The sequence below is a fragment of the Canis lupus genome, chromosome 32, assembly GCF_048164855.1.
Source record: "Canis lupus baileyi chromosome 32, mCanLup2.hap1, whole genome shotgun sequence".
Lineage (NCBI taxonomy): Eukaryota > Metazoa > Chordata > Mammalia > Carnivora > Canidae > Canis > Canis lupus.
In genome coordinates, this window is record NC_132869.1 from 13,860,958 (window position 1) to 13,879,911 (window position 18,954).

General features: G+C 42.4%; 2 protein-coding genes across 4 annotated transcripts in view; one reads left to right on the forward strand and one right to left on the reverse strand.

The window, feature by feature from the left end:
* On the reverse strand, positions 1-15,653 carry CATSPER2 (cation channel sperm associated 2). 3 transcript variants are annotated; one of them, XM_072809623.1, is made up of 13 exons: positions 15,532-15,653; positions 14,522-14,668; positions 13,801-13,974; positions 13,542-13,610; positions 7,766-7,938; positions 7,107-7,262; positions 6,706-6,830; positions 5,298-5,476; positions 4,984-5,083; positions 4,626-4,682; positions 1,877-2,097; positions 1,357-1,524; positions 1-138 (listed from the first exon to the last, which is right to left on the reverse strand). In XM_072809623.1, exons 2-13 carry the CDS (start codon positions 14,664-14,666, stop codon positions 107-109), a joined length of 1,599 nt encoding a protein of 532 aa, XP_072665724.1. In that variant the 5' UTR covers positions 14,667-14,668; positions 15,532-15,653; the 3' UTR covers positions 1-106. The 3 variants fall into 3 exon arrangements, with proteins under 3 accessions (XP_072665724.1, XP_072665723.1, XP_072665725.1); XM_072809622.1 differs by lacking the exon at positions 15,532-15,653 and adding an exon at positions 15,147-15,422; XM_072809624.1 differs by lacking the exons at positions 13,542-13,610; positions 13,801-13,974; positions 15,532-15,653 and adding an exon at positions 15,147-15,422.
* Positions 15,587-18,954, forward strand: part of PDIA3 (protein disulfide isomerase family A member 3) — a 25,717-nt gene continuing 22,349 nt past the window's right edge. The window contains exon 1 of the mRNA XM_072809610.1: positions 15,587-15,912. Within this exon, the coding sequence (XP_072665711.1) occupies positions 15,746-15,912 (167 nt within the window). The 5' untranslated portion in view covers positions 15,587-15,745. The remainder of the gene's footprint in view (positions 15,913-18,954) is intronic.

The window sequence follows — 18,954 nt, forward strand, 5'->3', positions numbered from 1 at the left end:
TGATTATCAAAAGTATTTATTAGACATTTATACTTTGAATTCTCCATTTCCAACTATTCCTTTCATTAATTTTTGCCAAAGAAATTGAAGCCATCCATCGTCAGCTTTACTTGTCTTCAAAGTTCATCAGCGCCTGCACTGTAAAGAAATGGGAAGCTAAGAATATTCAGGACATACAAATGTTTGAAGATCTGGCTTTTCTGGGTTCTAGGTTCCCACACAAATTTTTACTAACCTTTACTTTCAGTAAGCCCTCTAAATTAACCCAGATTAAAGAAGCTCCCTTGCTCCTTCTTTCACCCTCTTTCTACCCAGAGAACAAGTGGGAAGACAGGGCTGAGGACAACTGGAAAGAGCAGGATTAACCTTAGGCAACATTTTGAAGTAGGCAAAACCTGTCTGTGACATTCTGCTCTAAATTTTGTGTTCCACTGTTAATAATTCCTCTGATTGCCCTCCTGAGCCTACACATTCCTTTCCCCTCGTTGTTTTCACAGTGAGCTGATTTCAATTAGGTATGAGGAAACAACACTAATCCCTATTAAATTATAAAAAATCAGGACACCTGGGTGGTTCAGCAGTTTAGCACCTGCCTTCAGCTCAGGGCATGATGCTGGAGTCTCGGGATCGAGTCCCACACTAGGGCTCCTGCATGGAGCCTGCTTCTCCCTCTGCCTATGTCTCTGTCTCTCTGTGTGTCTCTCATGAATAAATGAATAAGATCTTTTAAAAAATTATAAAAAATGGCCCCTGTTCCAGTTTTTGTATTTTTAGAGGGAGAATTTATTAACCCAAATTCATCTCCAAGTGGTAAAATTTCAAAAAAAAAGAGAAATTTAGGGGAAATAATTTTGGGCAGGTAGTTTTCCACTTAAATTAACTCTACTATTTAAATAATGTACATTCTCTCTGCCTAGGCTACCACTAGAAGGGGCTGAAAGGAAGAAAGGGCTATAATTCATAAATTTCTTTGGGGGCTGGGAGCAGTGAGCATTTAAGAGCTCTCTGCTCACTATATAATCCCCATTGCTATTCAACTTGAGGCTGAGGCTTGAGCCTCATCTGCAATTGGACACTTTCTTCTTGGAAAACAAGCTCTCAGACCTCTTAGGATTTAGATTTTCCCTACTGGAAAAGCAAAGCTGTCAGGTTCTCTCTAGATTATAAGAAATCAGGACATTAAAATGTAACATAAAAAACCAAAGAATTACCTTTTTAAATGTGAGGTGGAAATTCAGAGGCTGAAATGCCAAAATAGTGGATACTCCCCTCCTTCTCCCCAGTTATATATGCAATTCCAATATGCTACTCCAAAGTACTTAGGCCTTGGTTCCCATGACTGCCTTAAATCCATACCTGCAAACTCCTGCAACTGCTTACGCTCCTCTAGGTTATACTGAAGCTTTTCTAGCAACTCAAAATATCGGAAGAGTGAATCTCTAGGCCAAACAACTTGATCATCCTGATCCATTTGCATTAGTCCAGGCAGATTCTGGTGTACGTGAGTCTCCCAGTCCAACTGACCTAAAGGGAGGAATGCTTCTTAAAAACATGTCTAGACCTGTGGAAGCTGGGCAGAGCTAATAGATCCTATCGTGTGTGGAGAAAGCAGGGATGAAAGAGTAAACAGGAATCAGGGAGGGAAAAGGGTACATCACCAAGAGACCACTTTTTACAATAAGTAAAGACAACCACACTTACCCAAAGTGAAGCAGAAGTACAAGGGAATTGAAAGAAAGCACAAAGTAAGCAATTAAGACCAGAAAATCATACTGCAGGAGAAAACTGGAAGTAGATAATAGTGGGAGAGCTCCTATTAAGATTGGGATGTCTCTCCTGGAGGAGTCCTAATTCAAATGAAAGAAACTCTGCTTACCAATGGGGTCTACATATCTGGAGTCAGAAGAAGAGGAATAGGATGAAGATGAGAAGTAAGAAGAGTGAGAGGAGGGGGAAGAGGAGGACTTTTTCATTTTTGACAAGGACGCTTTTGTTTTTGACACAGGTGCTCTTGAACCCTCTTCATCAGCATTGTGTTTAGACTCTTCTTCAAAAGCTTTTGATAAGTCCACAGATTCCCTTTGTTGATTGGCATTTCTATAAGTGAAAGGAGAAATTTTATTGCTTCAAATACATTCATGAGATAGGGCTAGTTCTTTCATTATGCAGGCCCTGGCCCTTGCCATCCCCTAAAACTGGGACTTAAGGTAATGAGGGCCAAACTACTCCCAAAATTTGAGCTTTTAAGCACTTTCAACTTCAATGATCTCATGTGGTATATCCCTAATAGTACCCCTCACCACATAGCTTCCATGTTCCGTTTTACTCAGGCTTCAACATTTCACACTCTACCTTATTTTGCTAAGTTTTAGCTCTTCACTCTATAGCTCTATGCCTATTATACCATAACTATAGTTTCACTCCTTCAATTCTATCTCTTGAGAGGCCACAAGGCTCAGTTCATGACCTTTTTATCTTCCCCATCTATAGTCACTCCTTCGGTGATCTTTTCTCCTGAGTTTAAATGTCTTCTAAACGTAAATTTAAACCTCTAGCCTAGATTTCACTCCTCGATCCAGACTTGCATATACAACTTTTACTCACATATCACCACTTGAATGTCCAATAGATATCTCAAATTTAACCCAAATCAAATTCTGCCCATCAAACCTCTTCCACTCAGCCTTCCCCATCTTAGCTAACCCATCCTTTCAGCTACTCTGGCCAAAACTTCAGAGACATACTCAACTCTTCTCTTATACTCCAACCAATTCACCAAGAAAACCTACTGATTCTACCTTAAAAAACATCTTTTCTCACTGGTGCCACTCTGGTCTGAGCCTCTTGCCTCTTGTCTGGATAGCTTTAGCCTTCAACTCATATCTCTGCTTTTTCCCTTGTTCTACAATGCATCATCAACAAGGCAACCAGAATAATCCTTAAATGTAAGTCATTTCATGTCACTGCTCTACTCTGATCTCCATTTCACTCAGAGTAAAAGCTTAAGTCCCTACAGTGGCCTTCACAGCCCTACAGGATCAGGTCCTCATTATCTCTCTGACCTCATTTTCTATCACTTTTCCCCACTGATCACCCTGCTCTAGTCACAGTGGTTTCTTTGCTGTTTATCAAACTCAGGAATGCTTCTGGCTTAGGGTCTTTTACTAGCTGTTCCCTCTGCCCATAATACTCTTTCCGTAGATATCTAATGCAGTAATCCCCTTATTTCCTCCAAGTCTTCGTTCAAATGTTACCTTTTCAATGAGGCCATCCAGACTACCTTGTTTAAAATGTATAACTCATCTGAAATTCCTACTCTATATTCCAAACCTCATTTTTTAAAAAGATTTTATTTATTCATAAGAGACACACATAGAGAGAGGTAGAGACATAGGCAGAGGGAGAAGCAGGCTCCATGCAGGGAGCCCTATGTGGGACTCGATCCCAGAACTCCAGGATCATGCCATGGGCTGAAGGCAGATGCTTAACCACTGAGCCACCCAGGCTTCCCTATTCCAAACCTTTTTAACCTATTCTACTTTTTTTCATAATGCTCACCATGTTTTAATACATTAATTTACTTATTTTATATATTGTTTATTGTCTCTTTCCCCCTGCTGATATGTAAGCTCCATGAGAACAGGCATTATTGTCTCTTTTGTTCACTGATATAGCCCAACACCTAATGAGTATTCAATATTTATTTCTTGGGGTACCTGACTGGCTCAGTCAGTAGAGATTTGACTCTTGATCTCGGGGGGTCATGGGTTCAAGCCCCAAGTTGGGTACAGAGTTTGCTTAATAAAAAAAAAGTATATATAGTAATAATAATTATTTTTTAAGCAGGATCCGTGCCCAATGTAGGGCTCGAACTAATGACCCCATGATCAAGAGTCGCATGCTCTACCAATGGAGCCAGCCAGGTGCCCCTAAATAATTATTTCTCAGTGGATGAATGAATTTCTTATTTCTTCTTCTGCTCTCTTGTTCACTGCTGAACACTCAAGGTCTAGAATGACATCTGCTTCATAGAAAGTACTTGTATTAGTTACCTAAGGCTGCTGTAACAAACTACCACAAACTTGGTAACTTGAAATATCAGAAACTTATTCTCTCACAATTCTGGAAGCCAGAAATCTGAAATTCAGGTGTCAACAGGGCCATACTTTCTCTGGAGGCTCTAAGGGAGAAGATTCTTTGCTCCCTCTAGCTTCTGGCAATTGCCTAGCATTCATTGGCTTCCTTTGGCTTGTGGTTGCATCATTGTAATTTCTATGTCCAGCTTCACGTCTCTTTCTTCTCTTCTCTATGTCTTCTCCTCTTCTATCTCTTATAAGAGCCTTTGTCGCTGCATTTAGAACCTCCCTGGATAATCCAGGATGATTGCATCTCAAGATCCTTAATTTAATTGCATCTGCAAAGACCCCTTTTCCAAATAAAGTCATTTTCACAGGTTCCAGGGGATTAGGTAGGACATGGACATTTCTTTTGGGGGGGTCACAATTCAACCCCCTACAATAAATAGTTATTGAATAAATGGATTATCTATCAAAATCAATCTTCATCTTTGGTTTTCTACCCTCTCCTCCTTCATGTGTGTCCATATCAATTCACCAATTCCTAACCTGGCATCCACTTTGCTAAGGCTTGACCTCATTGCCTCAGGGGACAGGTTTTGTCTTCTGCAAAGCAAAAAAACACAGAAGAGAGTTACATTGATGCAGAAATGTGGTAAGGAAAAAAGAAAAGAATTCAGATCATAACGTGAAGAAAACTGAGGAGAACACATTGCAGTAAAAGGTGAAAAAGAGTGAGGAAGACCTAATGGTGGATAAAGAATCAGGCAATTGGGGAATTCTAACCTTCGGCAAATCTTCTGTGGAAGGGAACGGGAAAATGGGGTCAAGGCCAAGGGGTAGAAACAGGGAATGAGGTTGGGATACCCTTCAGAACTAAACTTGGGTTTGAAAATGGGGCAGAGACCTCTGGATAATCTGCCGCTTGAATATGTCGGCTTTATGCTGAACCTCCAGATGTGTCATCTCCTCATTCAGCTCATTCCTGATATTCTGGAAGTTAGTAACTGCCCCAGAGGGCCATTAGGAGTTGGGAGATGGTGGTGACTAGACCTGGGAAGAGGGCTTGGGTGGGGAGAAACCAAGTGAAATATCCATTCCAGGCCCCAAGCTTTCCTGCTACCTCAAATTCTCTCTATACATCATCTACCAATCCTAGCTTTCACCTTAATTTCTTCCCAGCCACCCCTCACAACCAAGCTTCACCTCTTTCGTGCTTACCCATCATGGCTACTATAATATTTCGAAAGATAATGGAACCAAGTAACAACCAAAGGATGACATAGATGCTGCTGAAGGCACGGCTGACTTCAGGCACCTTCCAGGTATCCTGAAGCAGTGCATACCAATGGTCCATGGTGAAGAGGATGAACACTGTCACCAGAGAATTCAGCAGGTCCCTAAATAAAAAGGATATGTGGGTACAGACAGAACAGAGATCTAAATCTTTCAGAAACAGTACTTTCTTACTCTTAAAGCCACATAAGAACATTTCTTTGTAGTTTGCTCTGACTTTGGTTTCTTTTCTATCAATTTTTTAGTTAAGCATTCTTCAGTTTAGGTTTTTTTTTTTTAGGTTTTCCTTTATCATGAATAATCCATAAATCTCTCATTCTTCCATTAGTGCCTGGAACATAGTAGGTGCTCAATAAGCAGTACTGGCTGAATTTTTAAAAATTGAATGAATCACCAACTATGTATCTTTTTTGTAAGTTCACTCTTCACTGTTCTATGGATTCACTGAACAGGAGATCACTTAAAAAATTAAAAAACATCATTCCTATTTAGTTCCCTGGTATGAAGTGATTCTTAAGTAAATAAGATATAAACACGTGATCCCAAATAATGAATATGTCACCAAAGAGCTCATCTAAATGAAGGTATCTAAATTTTCCTTCTTTCCTTCCTAGTCCTCCATATACAATTTGCTGAAAATATCAGGGCCTGAATAGGATGAATATTTAGGACTTTCCTAACTCAAAACTCTTACGAAGCTACCTGTTAGTCTGAGACCTAAGAGGTGCTGACAAGATTGGATTCCAGTTCACAAATAACATTATCTCATCTAAATCCAATTGACTTTCTACTAGCAATCAGTTTTCTCTAGACAAAGATCTCATCAGGATTTTATTTTTCAATGAGTCTAGGTATGTGCAAGTGTAACCTCCACACATAGACTTTGGGGTAAAACCAGTGACCTGTTTGAGAGTCATAGTAACAAGTGTTGATCACTTACATTGTGTCAAAACCTGTGCTAAGTGCAAAAATGCATTACTTTTATTCTTACACTCTTATGAGATAGTGCTACTATATTTCCAGTTCTCAAAAGAAGTAACTGAGGCATAGAAACCAAAGCTTAATCACTGGGGTATACTGCTATTTAAAGATGGTTGATGAGGGGTTGTTTAAATTTCAAAACCCAAGGCAAACCTGGGACTAGCCACACTATTCTCAAAATCAGAGCTAATATCACTCACTATTCCTTTGCTTTCTCTTTCTTTCTCCTTATTGTGTTCTCTTCCAGTTTCTTACAATAGACTATACTTTTTGTATTACTTACTTTGGACTAGCTTCCCAGTTTCTTGCCCAACTCTCTCCCTCCACCCATGATTCCCCCGGTCCTGCCTACGAGAAGAACATGTGGTACTCCAGGTCCTGGCGAGTTGAACGGGTGTAATCCTCAAAGAAGTAGACACCAGTCACAGCAAAAATGTAGAAGAAGATGAGCAGCAACATCAAGAGGAAGGTCATGCTCTAGAGGCCATGACCTCAAGTTAGAGCTGGGCCAGATTAGGCTGATTCTACCTATAGCAGAGTCAAGCCCAACCTGGCAATCCCCCACCAAAACCCTTACTTCCACTCCCGAGCCCAATTATCTCTAGACCATAGCAGCTTCCCCCATCCCTTTCTCATCCAATGACATTTCATAGGGTCCCTTGTTGCCTTCTTTGACCCACCCAGACTTGTTTTATGTTAAATTCCCATGTTTATTACCCTGCCCAGTTGGTTTAGCTGCAATAATCAAATCACCTTGAGAGCCCTCATGAGGGCCAAAATAATGACTCGAATTTGACGGAATCGTGCAAAGAGTTTGAGAGATCTTAGCACCCGGCAGATCCTCAGCAACTGGAGCCACACAGACTGGCCTGTTACCCCTACCAGTACCACAACTTCAGGAAGCAGGGACTGTGGGAAACACACAAATTATGAGTAAAATATACCCAAAGCACCCATGCACAGTTACCCCTTCTTTATCTCATCTTCCTCATAGTTTGTTGGGTATTATTCCTAGAATAGCATTCTCTGAGGACTATTTCCAATTGAGCCTTCCTATACTAAGTTACTTAAACTCTGTATTTCAATTTGCTCAAACATAAAATGGGGATAAACATAGTGCTCATCTCATTGGGTTGTTGTGGAGCTCAAATGAGAAAATACATGTGAAACACTTAGAAGAGTGCCTGGCACTTAGTAAGTGCCTAGTAACTGGTGGATTGTTGGGGTTAATGTTGTGGTTGCATTCAGTCTTGCTCCTACTACCAACAACTCCTACAATGACTGCTCTTAGTTTTAGAAAAAACATCAAGATAATGAAGTTCTTGTGATCTAATTAAATTTTCTTGTCATTATGATTCACCTAGGCTCATTCTTCAGCCCACTAAACTAATCCTCAGGATATCTATCCTTACCGATACTGTGACAACAAAATCAAAGACATTCCAGGCATTCTTCCAGAAGAGGAAAAAGCTGGATATCCACATAAGAAGGATCTCTAAGATGAAAATAAGCAAGATGAACCAAGCTGCCACCTCCAGTGTCAGTTTCAGTGACCACAGTTTGGTATTTGAGGATTCAAGCAGTTCTGTGAAAGTAGAGCAAAGAATGAATAAAGGTTAAGGAATTGGGAAACTGAATGATATAAAATGATCAGAAGCTATTATAAACCACAGCTGTGCCTGCGGCTATTCCATTTTTCTTTGTTTCTCTTCTTAACATTGATATTTTTTCCAACCTGTGGAATACAGGGGAGGACAGAGTTGACCATGAAAAATAGCAACAACTTGTCTCCTGCTGGTATCAAAATGCCTAACAGCTGCAAGTCACTGTCTTCCCATTCTGGGGCCACACAGCCATGAAGGGATTGCTCTCTTCACTACCACTGATGCTGTCTGTTGTACTGGTACTCCAGTCCCAAACTTCACAGAGAAGCAATAGGCCTTGAGAATAGAATGACAATATAGGCCATGATATGTAAAGTGCTTGATAAGGGAACTAGAAACAAGAAGTCAGAATTATGAGACATACTGGGTTATAATAAAAAAATTATTTGGTTTAGTTTTGTTTTAAGATTTTATTTACTTATTCATAGAGATGCAGAGAGAGGCAGAGACACAGGCAGAGGGAGAAGCAGGCACCATGCAGAGAGCCTGACGTGGGACTCGATCCAGGGTCTCCAAGATCATGCCCTGGGCCGCAGGCGGCGCTAAACCGCTGAGCCACCGGGGCTGCCCTGTCTGTTAGTTTTTAAAACTTTCCCATTTTTCTCTAAAACTCATTTTGTCCTGCAAAGCAAATTAAATCCTATACGTTCTCTCTAAAACCCTATTATTTGCTAATTGGTATTCCTCAACTTACTGCCTTCATCTTTCAACTCTCTTCATTTCTTTTATGCATTTAATGGATGTATACCATGCTGTAGAAAAAAACCCCGCTAAAATCAAAATAGGCTTAGAAGCTAAATAATAATTTAATATGTTTCCCTTTGAAACACAACAATCTGAGAGCCTCTAAACGCACTATGACTGATATCCTCGGCAGTTAATGGAGATTGGAAGGACATACTCAATCACTCTGAACCACATAAACTACTATTGATTTTGACACTTAAAACAGTTTGAAATTGTAATTGTTTTTTGGCTGGTTATATCCATAATATTAAATTTAAAAATATAATATGAAAAAATAAAGAAAAACAAATAATATATAAAATATATTTGATCCCCACACCAAACAACATATAATGTAATTTAAAAATTCATTTGTGGATAAATCATGTATTTTTTTTAATGATGAGAGGGAGAAAAGAAGATTTGGCTCATTATATGCACAATGAAGTAAGGAACACTAATGCTATATAAAGTTTTTGATCAGATGAATGCAATTTATAGAATCTGATGAAGATCATCTTGAGATAAACTTGCAGAAATATTCTTATATATAGCACATCAAGATATCTCTAGAACCTCAAAATCAATGTAAAAAAATTATAGTGATGTTATACATAATTTTTTTTTAAATAAGGACTATTCACACTTGCAATGTGTTATTTTCAGAAAACGGATTGCAAATGAGTCAAATCTTCTTTCTTTTCTTCCTCTCATCATTTGGAAACAAAATGTGAAACTATAAAAGTAAGCCAAATTGATGTTTAAAATGAAAAGTAGAATTACCAATATCATTTGTTAATACCTTCACACATAAATTTCCACCTACATCTTAACATACATATTTAACATATAATACATAATGTTGTAAACCAGAAATTAATGTTATGTCAATTATATCTCAATTTTAAAGAACAAAAAATCAAATTAAAACCATATAATATAGGAACACCTGGGTGGCTCAGCAGTTGAGCATCTGCCTTTGGCATAGGATGTGATCCTGGGTCTGCGATCGAGGCCCACATTAGGCTCCCTGCATGGAGCCTGCTTCCCCCTCTGCCTATGTCTCTGCCTCTCTCTCTATCTGTGTGTATCTCTCATGAATAAATAAAATATTTAAAAAAATATATAATACATAAAGCACACATATTTGATCCCTGAGCTAAAGAATATATGATGACCTTTAAAAATTCATTTGTGGGGATGCTGAGTGGCTCAGTGGTTGAGCATCTGCCTTCGGCTCAGGGTGTGAGCCTGGAATCCTGGGATTGAGTCCCACATTGGGCTCCCTGCATGGAGCCTGTTTCTCCCTCTGCCTATGTCTCTGCCTCTCTCTCTCTCTGTGTCTCTCATGAATAAATAAAATCTTTAAAATAAATAAATAAAAATAAAAATTCATTTGTGGGCAAATCATATATTTACTTTAAAAACACCATGGGGGATCCCTGGGTGGCTCAGCGGTTTGGTGCCTGCCTTCGGCCCAAGGCATGATCCTGGAGACCTGGGATGGAGTCCCACATGGGGCTTCCTGCATGGAGCCTGCTTCTCCCTCTGCCTGTGTCTCTGCCTCTGTGTGTGTGTGTGTGTGTCTCATGAATAAATAAAATCTTTAAAAAATCATGAATCACTTAAAAATGGCATAAGTAAAAATGTGCTAACATAATTTTTAAAATTATATTATACACATTAAAATACAATATTTAAAAACATGCTAGTCTAAAATATTACTTTACTTCAACTTGTTTCTTTACATCATCATAAAAGTAGTGGAATGATTAAACTCTTAAGGGGGTTTTCAAGTTTATATAGCTGTATTATTATGAAACAAAATCATAAGACAAAAAAGACTAGGGATGGGGCACCTGGGTGGCTCAGTTGGTTAAGCTCCTGACTCTTGATTTTGGCTCAGGTCATGATCTCAGGGTCATAAGATGGAGCCCAGTGTCAGGTCCTGAGTTGGGCTTGGAGCCTGCTTAAGATTCTCTCTCCCTTTCTCCCTTTGTCACCTCCTGCCTCCTGCCTCCTGGGAATGCACACTTTCTCTAAAAGAAAAAAAAAAAAAAAAGACTAGGGAACTTTGATCTAGAGAACTGTTCATTAATTACTATTCCCCCCCCCCCCCATCTATAACACTGTGATCTGGAAAATTGTTTTTAAAAGCCTAAACATTTTTTTTTTAAGATTTTCTTTATTTATTCATGAGAGACACAGAAAGAGAGGCAGAGACTTAGGCACAGGGAGAAGCAGGATCCCATCCCTGTGGGGAGCCTGATATGGGACGCGATCCCAAGATCCTGGGATCACGACATGAGCCAAAGGCAGACTCTCAACCATTAAGCCACCCAGGTGCCCCAAAAGCCTAAACAGTCTTAATGTTTATCACATGAATTAGACTGTTCAAAGAAATCTGTTAGTCCCAAATTCTTTCCCTTTACAAAATCCTCCCACCTTTTTACCATGAGAATATACTTAATAAGATATAATTTTCCTGAACTTGCCAGATAATTACCACTCAAGCAATATACCTGTTCTGTGGCACAGTGATCATGTTTCATATCCAACTGTTTTACCAACTAGAATGGTTAGTGCTATTGTATTATGGTTTGTCCTTACATCCAGGAAATCCTGTATATTTATTGCTGTTTACTTTATTCCAAGGCTTAAGACTATATCCCTAACCTCACAAGGCAAATACATGCCAACTATCATACAAGAAATAGGAAATTTGGGTGACTTGGTTCAAAATCCTCACAACAATGGGAAGAAAATAAAATACTTCAGGGTACAGAGGCACCTGAGTGGTTTAGTTGGTTAAGCATCTCTTTTTTTTAAAGATTTTATTTATTCATGAGAGACAGAGAGAGACGCAGAGATATAGGCAGAGGGAGAAGCAGGCTCCATGTGGGGAGTCCCATGTGAGACTCAATCCCAGGATTCTGGGATCACACCCTGAGTCAAAGGCAGACACTCAACTACCGAGCCACCCAGGTGCCCTAAGCATCTGACTCTTGATCAGGTCACGATCTCAAGGTTTTGAGATCGAGCCCCGCACCCAAGCTGCAAGTCAGGCTCCACACTGGGCATGGAGCCTGCTTAAGATTCTCTCTCTCCTGGAGCACCTGGGTGGCTAGTGGTTGAGGGTCTGCCTTAGACTCAGGTCATGATCCTGCCTCTGTCTCTTCCTCTGTATGTCTCTCATGAGTAAATAAAATCTTAAAAAAACAATTATCTCCCTTTCCCTCCATCTCCTTCCCCCCCCCACACACACACTCTCTCTCTCTCTCAAAAAATAAATACTTCAAAATATATAGTATACGTAAGTACGTCAACGATATCAAGTATGGTTATATATTTAAATATCTTTGACCCTATTGCATTAAAAGACTTATTTTTTTAAAAGATTTTATTTATTCATGAGAGAGAGAGAGAGAGAGAGAGAGAGAGATAGGCAGAGACAGAAGCAGGCTCCCTCAGGCAGAGGGAGAAGCAGGCTCCGTGTAGGGAGCCCCATGTGGGACTCAATCCCAGGTCTCCAGGATCATGCCCCCCGATTAAAGGCGGCGCTAAACCCCTGAGCCACCCGGGCTGCCCTAAAAGACTATTTTATTTTATTTTATTTTTATAATTTTTATTTATTTATGATAGAGAGAGAGAGAGAGAGAGAGAGAGGCAGAGACACAGGCAGAGGGAGAAGCAGGCTCCATGCACCGGGAGCCCGATGTGGGACTCGATCCCGGGTCTCCAGGATCGCGCCCAAAGGCAGGCGCCAAACCGCTACGCCACCCAGGGATCCCCAAAAGACTATTTTAAAGTGGGAAAATTCCCCAAAACAGATGAAACAAGGAAGTGAGTACTTCTACTGTCCTCTTCACCATTTCTAAGCAGTTTGAGATGATAATCAAATGAGCTCACTGATTTTCCAGATGTTCTTTTGCTTTTAATACATTTCATGTAATTTAAGAATTATTTTATTTTTTTAAAGACTTTATTAATTTATAGAGACACACAGAGAGAGAGGCAGAGACACAAGCAGGCTCCATGCAGGGACCCTGACGTGGGACTCGACCCAGGGTCTCCAGGATCACGCCCTGGGCCGCAGGCGGCGCCAAACCGCTGTGCCACCAGAGCTGCCCTAGGAATGATTTTAGAATCTTTTACTCTTTAAGTCATTTTTTGGCTCATCTACTATTTTGTATATAACTTTACATACTTTGTGAGCTTTCTTATTTGTACTTAATCTTTAATATACTTGTAAAAAATGTAAATGTTGCATCATTCACTGATAGGCACCAAAATCGCGAATACAAAAGGCTAATTTAAACAACTATTAAACTGACACAAGAAATATAACTGGTCTTCACATCTTCCATTTCCTGTGAGTCTATTATACTCTAAGACACTTAGAGTACTAAGTGTCTATAAGTACTACTTTATATCTACCACACTCTTGAGAGCCCTCCAAATGTTTCCAGGTCTTAGCAGTTGCACAAATCCTACTCCAGGAGACCTAATATAATTGTCCCTATCACAATTCAAGTAACATTCAGGGATGCCTGGATAGCTCAGTGGTTGAACGTCTGTCTTTGGCTCAGGTCATGATCCTGGGGTCCTGTCACCAAGTTCCGCATCATGCTCCTCACAGAGAGCCTGCTACTCCCTCTGCCTATGTCTCTGCCTGTCTCTCTGTGTCTCACATGAATAAATAAAATCTTAAAAAAATAACATTCAAGAAAAGAAATGGCCAATTTATAGGAAAAATGACCCCTAGTCACTTCCTTTTTCATTCAATGTCAGTTCTCACCTATTTCAACCATCAGTACAATCGTATTCAAAAAGATGAGAAAGATGATGAAGTTTGTGAAGAGAGGACCTGTTTTCTCTTAAGGAAACATACGGAGTGGAGTTGTTTCTTATACAGGTGAAATAATAAAGGCAAGAATAGAACCAGCAAGGATGAGAAAAAAAGTGGTTTGGAAGAGGGGAAATAAGTCATCAGGCAGAGGATGAAGCAAGAGAAACAGGAAAGGCATGGGATAAAAATGAGCGGCATGAAAGGATACACTCAAGGACCCATCCAGCCCACAAAGAAAGGGGTGGCCTCTGACTATAGCGCACTCGAAGCCTGCTCATCAGTCTCTGGGCACGTGTAATTCGTTCTACGTGTCGAGGCTTTATGGAGAAGCGCACAAGCTGGTGTTGATCTCCCAACATAAGCTTCTTCTGGCCAGAAGGATCTACACCAAAAATTAAGAGGACAGTGGAGATACCACACACACACACACACACACACACACACACACACACAAAGAAAAAGTCTCTAGGGAATATGAAGAACAGGCAGCCAGGGGCAGGGGTACCGGTTACATAATGGGTTCCCTAGTGCAAAATTTGCCTTGCTGTTCTTTCTCACAGCAATTAACATTAGTTTGGAATAAGAGCTAATATATCACGTATGACCAACACTGTCAACACCCAAGAATAAAGGCAGCAGTTTCAACTCTGAAAGTTTTCAGTGTCTTTCGTAGAAACTTTCAACTCAGCCAGGACTAGGAGTTATCCTAGGCCAAAAAGTGAGCGGCTTTTACTTGGGTTCTTCTATCTCCTGGGTTCAAAGAGCTTTATTTACAAAGTCTTATCAGGTTTGATATCATTTACAAACTTAGCAACCAAGCCAATCTTCCCTGAATTTTTCACCCTTAAAATAGTTTCTCTGCTTTCTACTCTTTGGAGGGTGCAGAGAAGAATCTTAAATTTATGCTAGTTAAGAAACAGGCTGCTGACCAACTATCTCTCGGATAGTGTGTCTTGGCACAGCTTGGCTCAAGCCTTGCAGATGCTCGATGAGAGAGAAAGTATCAATGAGACGTGAACGAATGGCATCAGCTCGGGGCAGTTGCACGTGTCCTGTTGGGTGACTGGTGGCCATGTCTGTTAAAATAATGGGAAAACCAAGTGTCATTTCATTCTTGGAGTGCACCAAAGATTGGAAGTTTACTTCCCCTTCTCCTACCCTCTTTGCCCTTAAGAAGTCAAACGCATTTTTTACCAAGACTCGAGGTGTTGTTGTTTTTTTTTTGTTTTTTGTTGAGAAACAAAAGGAGCTAAGAGTCGTAAAAGAGACATTGCTTAGTAGACTAAGTGACCAGGCACCTTCACGTGTATGACAGCATTTCTAATTAAAAGTAGCAGCCACAAGGCAGGAGTCCCTGGGCTGGACAAAAAGCCACACCTGGACCTGAGGTAATCAGGCAACGCAACGAGGAGGGGCAGTGGGAGGGCTTCGGGCTGCGTCGGAAAGACCAACCAAGAGGAATTGGACAAATGCAGCAGCCTGACATTTTGAAAACGTGTCCCGTCCCAACTGCGTCCCTCGGCTGCAGGCTCCACTCGCGCTTCTGGGCCTCACCTCAGCCCAAGCTCTGTTCCGCCCACTCAGCCCCGACTTCGCTTCTCCGCCTCCGACTCTGGCGACCCCCGAACGCAGCTCTCCCCACGGAAGACGAGCTCAGAGCGGGCCCCCAGCTCGGCTCCACCTCAGTCCACCTCAGAGCGGGCCCCCAGCTCGGCTCCACCTCAGTCCACCTCAGAGCCGGCTCCCAGCCCGGCTCCACCTCAGTCCCTCACTTGCTCCCTGGGTTCCGGCTCGCCGCGGGCCCGGCCCGGCCCCAGCCCGGCCCCAGCCCCAGCCCCAGCCCCAGGCCCAGCCCCAGGCCCGGGACCCCCTCCCGACCGGCTCGCCCGGGCGCCCGCCGCTTCGGCCCCGCCCCACGCCCCGGCCACTCGGCGGTTACCAGCTGGGCCCGCCCGCCCGACGCAGGCGCCTCGCAGCCAATCGGCGGCTGCCACACTGCGGCCCGAGCCGGGCTGGGGGGTTGGGACCTCCGGCTGCAGGTCCGCCTGGGCCAGACGCGCGAGCGCAGGCTCAGGGTGCGTGGTCGCGGCCGGCCTTCGCAGTCCCCGCCGAGCCCCGACCCTCCCGGCCGCCCCCAGCCTCACCTCGTAGCCATGCGCCCCCGCTGCCGAGCGCTGCTCCCGGGCGTGGCGCTGCTTTTCGCCGCGGCCGGTCTCGCCTCTGCCTCCGACGTGCTGGAACTCACTGACGACAACTTCGAGAGTCGCATCTCCGACACGGGCTCTGCGGGCCTCATGCTCGTCGAGTTCTTCGCTCCCTGGTGAGGCCCTTGAGCCGGGGCACGGGAGGGAAGGCGGGAGGGCTGCGCCGGGGGCCAAGGCGCGGGAACGGTTGGGCCTACGCGGCGCCGGCGCCCTGCACCATTCCAGCAGGCCCCGCTGCAGCCGGCAGATTTCCCACCCCCGGGGGGCCGAGCTGCCTCACGGAGAGCGGAGAAGTCGGTGCTCATGGCCTAGGAGCGAGGCCCGGGAAGAAAACCCGAAGGCCCGGCTCGCGCAGGGCCCCAGCCTTACCTCAGTACTCTTGCGGCACTTCCTATTTGCAGAGGGTTTAACCACCCCCTACCCCGCTCAGATCCGTATCATTACAGTTTCTGGCCGAGTCAGTGTTAATGCTCTCCGTCCTACAAACGAGGCATCCCAAGGCCTCATATTGGAAACGAACGTTTCACCACCAAGCGCACAGGCCCTGGCCCCCCAGAGTACTTCCTTTCTTCTTGCCCCACGCCCCGCAGCCCTTGGTTTCTAGCCAAGGTCACTCAGTGGCTGCGGAATGGTCATAAGTGCTTTATTGAGGCAGGCAATTATTTTTGTCCCATCGCATGCTGCACACTTTCTCCACTAAGCTGATCACATTTCAGCACCAGCAGAATCCCGTCAAAAAGAGTAGGTGAAACGAGTAATTACGTCAGAATCCGTCTAAAATGTCAGTTTTAATTAGGGTTTCAGAAGAATGCCCAAAAAGACTCCAGGGAGAAATAGTCCACTTCAGAGTGAACAAGAGTGTCAATTCCTTAGGACAACAACTAACTCAAAAAGTTGAGGGTGAGAGGAGAAAGCAAATAGGATATTTGGCTCAGTAGACCTGAATGGGTTTTTTTGTTTTTGTTTTTAAAACTCCCACATCTTTACCACAGAGAGCCATGATTATTTTAAGGCTTGGGATGGCTGAATATATTCATGCTAATTACAGTACTTAATTTTTTTCCTCCTGCCACAATACCTTTCATTAAAAAACGATTTGTATTCAAAAGTATCAGTAAAACAAAGTCGGTATATAACTTTTGCTTGCTTCTGACTCTAGTCTTCACTCAGCAAGGGCTCAGCAGACTTGCTGGGGGTAATACTAGAAGTCCAGTAATGAAAACCACCTGAACCAGAAAGATGTGTTAAGAGGCAAGAAATTTTGTTTACAGCTTGTGACAGATTTTGTGTGCAGGGCATTCCTGTGACCAACTGGTAGTACCGATTACATATCATAGGTGGTCTTTCATTATACATCTCCAGAAGTCACATTCTCCCTTAGAAACTCTTCTTAATCATATATATGACGTTGCTGTTAACTTTGAAGGGGTATAACTGTACTTAGAGTGGCTGCAAGGGGTTGTATCAAAACTGAATGGTGCTTCTGTGACTACAGGGGTCAACATAAAGCGAATTCCTGGAGACTAATGGGCTATTAGACCATTAGTTTAAAGCAGATTAAAACAATTTTTTAAAATATTTTTTTTTATTCATGAGAGGCACAGAGAGGCAGAGACCTATCAGAGAGAGAAGCCGACTCCCTATGGGGAGCCTGATTGGGAACTCAATCCCAAGACCGTGGGATCATGATCTGAGCCAAAGGCAGAGGCTCAACCACTGAGCCACCCAGGTGCCCCAGATTTTTAAATTTTTTTGATTGAAAGTGTTCTTTCCTACTTTAAATTGTTGCATGTGCTTCCCTAAAAACTGCATATCCCGTCATGCACTAAACTATCCCCAAAATTGGGTGGGTCCCTGCTGTGGTGTCTGTTTTTAATTGGTCTAGAAGGTAAGATCATCCAGCACAATGCCGGCAAGCAGGATCAGTTTTCTGAGTGACTAATTTGGAATCAAGGAAGTCTCCTATTGATAATGTCCTTATTTCTTCACATTCAACTATTTTTATTAATACTTCAGCTAGAAATGTTTTTTGACTGCTGTAATCCTTTGTACAGATCAGAACTAGCTCACAAGTTAGGTAGGAATGGCTAAAGAATCCTAATGAAAGTAAATTAACCTATTTTGAGCAAGTTCTTCATCTCATTTCTTTTTGGATATTTTTTGCACTTTGATTTCATAATGAAAGTGAAAGATTTCTTTGCAGCTGTCTTTGTAGACTCATATTTCCATTATGGAGTTAATCATCTATGTAATTGGGGATCCCAGGGTGGCTTAGCGGTTTAGCGCCAGCCTTCAGCCCAGGGAGTGATCCTGGAGTCCCGGGATCGAGTCCCACATCGGGCTTCTTGCATGGAGCCTGCTACTCCCTCTGCCTGTGTCTCTGCCTCTCTCTCTATGTGTCTCTCTTGAATAAATAACTTAAATCTTTTTTTTTTTAATCATCTATGTAATTTGTAAGAATGGGAGTATCTGAATTTCTCTGGGGGAATAAATAGCACTATTTAAATGTGATAATATCTGAAAATTTATTGATCAGTACTAAAGTTTTAAGTCTACAACATCTACTTATGTTGTAGGTTTGTGCTCTACCCTCTAAGACAGTAGTATTAAAATAATATGTGATACACAATACTTCTGGAGTATATATTAGAAAAAGAATGTGTGGCTAGTATAAAATGGAATATTTCTTTTTATACATGCTGATTCCTTTACTTGGAATTCCTGATGTTTCCTCCCACCCCAAATTGACCTTTTCAACAAGATTGAGCTCAAAAGTTACTTCTTCCTTGGACACCTAACTGGTTGTTCCCATCTCTCTATTGGGACCTAATAATATGGTCTGTCACCCCTGCCAGACTGGTGTTCTATAGGGAAAGGACTACATCAGTTTTTCTGTCAGAGACATTCATCACATGAAGTAATAATTTTTGAGTGAAGATATGTTGGGATTCATTATTAACTGTTAGGTGCCATCCTTGAAGGTGATGGGATTGTGTTTTAAAACTATCTAGGACTGGGCAGCCCGGGTGGCTCAGCAGTTTAGCGCCAGCCTTCAGCCCAGGGAGTGATCCTGGAGTCCCGGGATCGAGTCCCATGTCGGGCTCCCTGCATGGAGCCTGCTTCTCCTTCTGCCTGTGTCTCTGCCTCTCTCTCTCTCT